Genomic DNA, 8,760 nt, shown 5'->3' on the forward strand with positions numbered 1-8,760 from the left:
AGTGGACCGTTCCAGTTTTTTGTAAGAGCGCTGGCAGGGATCTCTGTCCCTGCGCACCCTACTCTACAGGGCTGCCAGGTTCTCTACGCCCAAGTACGGCCGGGAGGCCCAGGGTTCTCCCTTCAAGATTCCTTGCTTGAGGTTTAGACCGTCATTAACCTTCCGCTCCTAGGGTAGCTGAGATACCGGAACGAGTCCTCCCAGACCCCGGCTCGGTCCATCATCCCTTAGGCACGGTTTTTTTCGAGCCCGGTCAGGGGTAGCTACTCCTCACACAGGAATAGTTTCCTTCCTGGCACAGAGTCCCGCGTACCCTTGCCACCCGCTCCCGTTTTGGCTATGCGAGCCCTCGGCAGTCTGTGCAGGCGATGGTGACGGTGCACGTACCAGATTTCATCCTTTTCTCTCCAGTGGACCACACTGAAGATCGGAGACAAAGAGGGTTCCGTCTTCACGGTTGATCCGCCAATCTTCTCATAGCGGACCAGTCTTCGAAATAGTCCCTTGAGAAGCTTCCCTTCCCTTCCCTCCGCTGGAGGATATTATCAACCGTCACCAGTCTCCCGTGCTAGGGTATGCTACCCCCACTTTTTCCTCGGCACGGTCCCGAGGGACAGCCCTAGAGCGTTGTTTTCCCTTCAACATTCCGGAAGCCAGAGTCATCCGGTTAGCACGGCTACAATTCTTCTCTGGGTCGGGCCTTGCCCAGTCAGGTTCCAGTCGGACCATGCCACAGCGGTGACGTGCATCATCCGCCAGGTAGACGCAGAGAGTGTCATGGCAAAGGAAGAGGTCAAGAAGTTTTTGCCCTGGGACGGGTCCATTAACTCGCTAATCTCGGCAGTCCATCCCCGGCATGGACGTTTTGGACGGCCGATTTTTTTCGGTAGGAAAGACCTCCCTTGGGGAAAGGGCTCCTCAACAGGGAAGTCACCAGTCAGTTCACGGGCGAGGGAAGACCTCCAGTCGTGGACTTATTGTTCTCCCGTTCCAATTTTCAAGTCAATAGTGCTTCGAGTGTACCACCTGCTCTGGACTAGGTGACGACACCCTCGACCGGTCAGTAGCCTGTTCAGGTTCTCCTGCATCTTCCCGCAGCTTCCCATGATCTCGAGGGTTCTCAGGATGGACCAAGGCAACGATGCCTCTGGAGTGACCCAGGCGAGCATAGTTCGCATAGCCTACTCAACTCCTCACGGAGGCCCCGGGGCTCCTTCCCGACCGCCAAGTTCTCCGTGTCGGGGCCCCTCTCCTCTACCAGGACTCAAAGGTCCCAAGTTCGACGGCCTCACCAGTGGATCCCGGGTACTGCCTCGGTCAGGTCTGTTGGCAAGAGGATTACAGACAACGTTGAGGGCCGGGAATCCAGTTTCCTCCAGGATCTATTTCCACTAGGAAAGAGCTCCCCCGGTGGGTGAGGACCACATCTTCCCTCCTTTTGCTGGCATTCTTCCAGTCAGATCCGAATGCGGCCCTCCCGCGCGTCCCTGTATCGGTCAGGTGTCGGCCCGTTTCGCTTCGATTTTTTTCGGAGTCTTTTCACTTCCGTCCTCCAATCAGAGCCTTCGCTCAGAGAAGCGTCCATCTGGCTCGGCTGTTTCATCGTTCCCTAAGAACGTGGGTTCTTTTTTCCAGTGGGGGGTTCGTTCAAGATACCCCCTTTTTTCCCGGCTCCACCTGTTTTTGTTAGGTGGGCTCCTCGTGGCCATCTCGTTGTTACAGACAGCATCAGGGCGGACAGCCCTCTTGTCGTTCTTCCCCCCTTTTTGTTTTTCCAGCGCCTCCAGCAGGACAAGGGGAGGCTCCGGCCAGAACTCTTCGTTTCTGTCCAAGGCAGCTCGCTGTTTCCTTCCAGAAGAGGTGTTTAGTATTCGGTTTTCGGTTCTAGTCTCCTCTCAGCCGGAAAGGGGCCTAGTTCGTTCCAGAACTGGTATGAGCCCTCAGTCTTACATGTCTGCAGGACACCCTGTTCGGTTACACCGACAACCAGTCCACCTTCGGCGCCAGGGGCCAGATTTTTCACATGGATCTCTTACTCCATATGTGAAGTCTATCGCATGAAGGGCGGACTTCCGCCGCGGTCTACCGAGCAAGGGGTACCCCTTTGAGCGATTGGACTCCAGATGTCGACCGTCCAGGTTCCCTGGGCCGCCACCCGATCTAGTCGGCATACCTTTACTAGTTCCTACCAGGCTCACGCCCAAGCTTCGGAAACGGCCAGCTTTGGAGTAGGGTTTGCGGGTGGCAGTGACACACCTGTAACAACGTAAGGGCTTGTAAGTCTGGCGCAAGCCCGACGGGGAAGCGGGTGCCTTCCTATCTCCGGTGATGGTTTCTCTTCCCACCCAGGGACTGCTTTTGGACGTCCCATGGTCCTGTGTCCCCCAATAAAACGACAGAGAAAGTAGGATTTTTGTGTACTCACCGTAAAATCTCTTTCTCTTAGTCTTCATTGGGGGACACAGCACCCACCCTGCTTGTGTTATTTGTTATATATATTACCTGTCGGTTACCTCAGTGGCTATTTCCCCAGGCCACTGGTCACACGACTATTATTCATAGTTTTTATCTGTATTATCCAGAATGGTTGATTCTCCTCCTACTGCTTGTGCACTAAACTGATTGAGCCCGCCTCCGGCTCAGGGGTTATACTGCTGGGGAGGAGCTAACTTTTTCTGTTTACTTAGTGTCAGCCTCCTAGTGACAGCAGCATAACCCATGGTCCTGTGTCCCCCAATGAAGACTAAGAGAAAGAGATTTTACGGTGAGTACACAAAAATCCTACTATATACATATGTGCTCCGATAACGTACCTCGAAAACCTTTTCTCTTCGGTGTTACCCATGGTCGGTGATTCATTAGTTTTGTCGAAGCTTGAATCTGAAAGGTTGTGTCCATTTTGAGGTTTTTTCTTGCTCAGTGAGCGCAGGGCATGGCCGCCCCCATCATCTTTTTTATTAGAGAAAGAACCCTGAAAAAGGAATAGAGAAGGGTGAGAAGTGTTATCTTACTGCTTTATAGTCAGAACAGACGTTTGAGGGGCTTTTTTTAAGTAGCTTTAGCAGCATTTTACCAAAAGGGGAAAAAAAAAAAATTGGATTGGAGCGGCAATTTTTTTTTTTTTTCATCAGTTGTCATTTTTTGCAACACTTTGAGCGGAGAGCTGTCTGGCCACTTTTTGTGGACATAACTGAATAATGTACACAGTTGCTGTTATTACCCCCCTCACAACTTCTGATGTAAAATTACGCCACAGGCCGCATCTCTGCCTTTGTTGTGGGCTCCCACGCCATCTACCTGCACATGACGGCTGATTTACATCATCCATCAGGTGCCTCTAACAGCCACATCATATCAGATCTGCATACACACACACAGGATGGGGTGCCTCACTCCTACCGGCGGCCCTGTGACCGGATATCAGGGCGCCAACGGGTGGTCATGACAGCTGGGTGGGGGGGGGGGGGGGGTTGATCAGCCAGCTGATGACCATTGTATGTAATGATGAAGTTCCCGTGAATGTCAGCTGTGAGCAACATTCATAGGAGATGGTGATTTCTCCTGTATAGTACAAGCGATCAGACGATTACAGCTTCAAATCCCATAACTGGACTATTAAATAATGTAGAAAAAAAAAAAAAAGTTCAAGTCACCCCCCCCCCATTTGCCCCATTAAAAACATTTGGTATTGACAGTATAAAAAAAAAAAAAGTCAGATCAAAAAATAATTTTGATTAATCAGATTGGTAAACAGTGTAACGAAGAGAAGAGAAAAAAAAAATACAAAAATACCAGAATTACTTTCTTGGGTTGCCGCAACATTGCAATAAAATACAGTAAGAGGTGAGTAATGAGCTATAGTATTAAAAAAAACTATAAAAGGTCAGCACAAGTTCAGCTCAATGGAAACCAGCTGAACCCTATGTAAGATACAAGCTCTCAAAGCAGAAGAATTAAAACAAATTGAAAAAATAAAACTGCAAACTTGCTTATTTTCATAGCGGATAACTAACTAAAGCAAATTAACATGAGAACACACCCTTTCAGGGCTGTGGAGTCGGAGTTCATTTTGGTGGGGTCTGTATGAAATGGACCGACTCAGATCCCTAAAATATATAATAAATTGGATACAGTAGTTCAATGCAGAATGTGCTGAATATTTTTTCATCGGAATTTGGGAAAGTTATGAAATGTCCTATAAATGTCTGTTCTATTCTTGATCTAAGGCTGCATTCACACAGCGTTTTTGCTGCGTTTGAGGATACGTTTTTCAGCTGCAAAAGCAGATCAGCTTTTTAAAAAAAACGCATCACCTGAAAGGTTTTTGAGATCATAGATCAGGTTTTCAATAACAAAAGCAGATTAGAACAATGCCACAAACTGACTGCTCATTCTTTGTGAGGATCAGTTTTTTTAGCCCAAACACAGATCCTTACAAAACGATGTGTCTGAATGTCATATCTTGAAACCCATTGATTTTGCTGGGATGCCCAGAGTCACTGCAAAAAACGGATCCGCAAAAACACTGTGTGTGTAGCCTGAGGATCTAGGCTTTGTCTTAGCTGAGATGAGTCTGTGCTGCACTTGAGCATCAGTGAAGCTCCTCCTCTACAGGGAAGGGTAAAAAGTAACCACACTCAGAAGGAAGGAAAGACTGCACTAGATGAAAAATATTTGTGTCAATGTTTGACAAGTGACCCCGATGAAAACAAATGCTGTGATGCCAAAATCAGTGCATGCTCAGGCAGTGATAAAAATGCTCCTACAAGAGCGTCCAATCTAAAAAGACATTTACAACGCTTCTACCCAGAAGTTTTCTAAGCAGTGACTGAGAAAAATAACAGCAGCACCAAGAAACCAGTGCCCAGCACTTCCTGCCCGACAAAGGTGGAGGAAAGAGCATCTCAAACATCATTAACAAGATATTTTGTAAGTGACAAAGTTACTGTAACAATGACAGCAGATATGTTTAAAAAGACAACTCATACAGCTTGTTGTGAAGGACGGTGTACCATTATCATTATATGCACGACCAGCTTTTACAGCTCTTAACCCCTTCACCCCCGGCCACTAAAACACCCTAATGACCGGGCCATTTTTTGCAATTCTGACCAGTGTCACTTTGACAGGTTATAACTCTGGAACGCTTCAACGGATCCTGGCGATTCTGAGATTGTTTTTTCGTGACATATTGTACTTCATGTCAGTGGTAAATTTAAACCGATAAATTTTCACAAATAAACGCAAAAATTAGGAAATTTTGCAAAAATTTCGCAATTTTCAAACTTTGAAAATGTATGCCCATAAATCTGAGAGATATGTCACACAAAATAGTTACTAAATAATATTTCCCACTTGTCTACTTTACATCAGCGCAATTTTCGAAACAAATTTTTTTTTCGTTAGGAAGTTAGAAGGGGTCAAAGGTCATCAGCGATTTCTCATTTTTCCAACAAAATTTAGAAAATAATTTTTTTTAGGGACCACATCACATTTGAAGTGACTGAGAGGCCGAGGTGACAGAAAATACCCAAAAATACCCCATTCTAAAAACTGCACCCCTCACTCTGCTCAAAACCACATCCAAAAAGTTTAACCCTTTAGGTGCTTCACAGGAACCAAAGCAATGTGGAAGGAAAAAATGAAAATTTTACTTTAACACAAAAATGTTACTTTAGCCATAAAATTTTCATTTTCACAAGGGAGAAGAGAAAGTGCACCCTACAATTTATTGTGCATTTTCTCCTGAGTACGCTGATACCCCATATGTGGTAAAAATCAATTGTTTGGGCGCACAGCGGAGCTCGGAAGGGAAGGCGCGCCATTTGAATTTTTGAACGCAAAATTAGCTGACTCATTAGTGGACGCCATGTCGGGTTTGAAGACCCCCTGAGGTGCCTATACAATGGAGCTCCCCCACAAGTGACCCCATTTTGGAAACTAGAGCCCTCAAATAATATACCACAAAACGGTTGCTTCAACCAGGTAGCTTTTTTTTCCACAAGGGTATCAGGAAAAAATGCACCATAAAATGTATTGTGCATTTTCTCCTGAGTACGCAGATACCTCATATGTGGTGGAAATCAAATGTTTGGACACACGGCAGTGCTCGGAAGGCAAGGAGCGCCATTTGAATTTTTGAGTTCAAAATTAGCTGCACTCATTAGCGGACGCCATGTCGGGTTTGAAGACCCCCTGGGGTGCCTAAACAATGGAGCTCCCCCACAAGTGATCCCATTTTGGAAACTAGAGCCCTCAAATATTTTTTCTAGATGTTTGGTGAGCACTTTGAACACCTGGGGGCTTCACAGAAGTTTATAACGTTGAGCCGTGAAAAGAAAATTTTTTTTTTTTTTAACACAAAACGGTTGCTTCAACTAGGTAGCTTTTTTTCCACAAGGGTATCAGCAAAAAATTCACCATAAAATTTATAGTGCATTTTTTCCTGAGTACGCAGATACCTCATATGTGGTGGAAAGTAATTGTTTGGGCGCATGGCGGGGCTCAGAAGAGAAGGAGCGCCATTTGACAGCAAAATTGGTTGGAATCATTAGCGGACGCCATGTCACGTTTGGAGACCCCCTATGGTGCCTAAACAGTGGAGCTCCCCCACAAATTACCCCATTTTGGAACTAGACCCCTCAAGGAATTTATCTAGATGTTTGGTGAGCCCCTTGTACCCTCAGGGGCTCCACAGAAGTTGATAACGTTGAACCGTGAAAATTATTTTTTTTTAACCACAAAATTTTTGTATCAACCAGGTAGTTTTTTTTTTTTTTTACAACTGTACCAGGAAAAAATGTACCATAAAAAATATTGTGCAATTTTTCCTGAGTACGTAGATACCTCATTTGTGGTGGAAAGTAATTGTTTTGGCACACGGCGGGGCTCAGAAGAGAAGGAACGCCATTTAACTTTTCAAACGCACAGACGCAGTGCACTGATCGGCCGCTGCAGGACGCACGGTCGGATGAGATACAAAAAGCGTTGGGGATACGGGAAAAAAAAAAAAGGTCACGCCAAAAATTGAGCAGGGATGCAGATCCGTTATGTGCATCCCTGATCAGCGCTCGGCGGGACGCACAGACGGATGCCATACAAAAAGCGTCACAAATACGGAAAAAAGTCACGCCAAAAATTGAGCAGGGATGCCGATCCGTTATCAGCATCCCTGATCAGCGCTCGGCGGGACGCAAGGACGGACGCGATACAAAAAGCGTCGCGAATACGGAAAAAAGTCACGCCAAAAACTGACCATGGATGCAGATCCGTTATCTGCATCCCTGATCAGCGCTTGGCGGGACGCACGGACGGATGAAGTGTAAAAATGGACAGGATACAAGAAAAAAGAAAAAAAAAAGTTATACTCACAGTACCAAGAGGATCACTGACCAGAAGAGCTGCAGAGGAACAAGAAGGCAGTGAGATAGACAGCTTTACACCAGCAGCAGGCAGGACGTTGGACAGATCAGCAGAAGGACCCAGCGATGGAGGCAGATGTGATCGGGCCAGTGAAGACCTCGGACGACCCGTGAAGGCAGGTAAGAGGACGTCGGGGGGGGGGGGGGGGGGGCAGGGGGGGATGGGGAGGGGGGGGGGGTTAGAGGGAGAGCAGAGGGGGCGGAGAAGCGAAGGCAGAAGGAAGGAACCTTGGAAGCAGAATAGAGATGACAGAGGAGGCAGGCAGATCGCGTAGGGAGCAGATCGGGATGCCGGGGGGCAGATCGGGGAGTAGGGGGGCAGATCGGGGGGGGGGGCACGGGCAGGGGCCTTCACGGGAGCGCGTAGGGGCCTTCACGGGAGCGCGCAGGGGCCGTCGCTGGAGCGTAATACTTACCATTGGAGCAGGCGCGGTGACAGCAGAGGCGGCGTCTGCGGCGGCAGCAGCGGTGGGGTGGTACCAAAAGTACCAGCCACTCCACGCTGGAGACATGTTGGGGGAGGGTCCCCAGACCAGGACAGGCCTGGGGAGGGCGGCCACCCGCAGATCAGACCGCCCCACTGCACACTGATTGGAGCGATTGCACGTCATAGCACGATCGCTCCAATCAGTGCTGCAGGGGCTGGGGGCGACATGTTTGAGATCCACCTATGATCTGCTGTAGCTGCTACGGCATCTCATAGCTGGATCTCACAGTCTCGCACTAATTCAAGCATTATTTTTGCCGAAATTAGTGCGAACGATGTGGTTGGCGGTTCAGATTTGAACAGCCAATCACATCGATCGCCTATGGGGGGTGGCGATGCCACCCCCCTGGGGTCAAGCAAAGGTCCCCTGCTGTAAGAAACAGCAGGGGACATAATTTGAAAGCCGTTGCTATGGCAACGGCAATCAAATGAACTTTAGGCAGTAAAATTACGTCCCTGGTCGTTAAGTCACGTTAAAATAGGACGTAATTTTACTGCCCGCGGTCGTGAAGGGGTTAATGGAGAAATGGCCTACAAACTTGGCACTTCTCTGGAAAGAGAAAATTAGTGATTGAAGAAGCCCTTAAACAAAAGGAAGATCTTAGACTCAAAAGACGCTTCATGTTTCTTAAAATGGATGACTGCACACATCACAGAGTGAACTATTTTGCCATTAATGTTCGACATGTTTGTGATAACAAAGAAATTGCTACCAAGACACTGGCAGTAAAAGATAGTAAAGCTCATTACACCGGCCAGTTTCTCCAGGCCTTAAGGCCCCGTCAAACTAAGCAACATCGCTAGCAACATCGCTGCTAATGAACAACTTTTGTGACGTTGCTAGCGATGTTG

The 8,760-nt window shown here is 47.6% G+C and overlaps 1 protein-coding gene across 2 annotated transcripts in view; it reads right to left on the reverse strand.

Annotated features, from left to right (window-relative positions):
* The window catches only part of ATAD2 (ATPase family AAA domain containing 2), a 289,706-nt gene that overhangs the window by 274,256 nt on the left and 6,690 nt on the right, over positions 1–8,760 (reverse strand). For both annotated transcript variants that reach the window (XM_075352894.1, XM_075352895.1), the window contains exon 2: positions 2,814–2,971. In XM_075352894.1, the coding sequence (XP_075209009.1) occupies positions 2,814–2,971 (158 nt within the window). The remainder of the gene's footprint in view (positions 1–2,813; positions 2,972–8,760) is intronic.

This window comes from Anomaloglossus baeobatrachus, chromosome 6, assembly GCF_048569485.1.
Source record: "Anomaloglossus baeobatrachus isolate aAnoBae1 chromosome 6, aAnoBae1.hap1, whole genome shotgun sequence".
NCBI lineage: Eukaryota > Metazoa > Chordata > Amphibia > Anura > Aromobatidae > Anomaloglossus > Anomaloglossus baeobatrachus.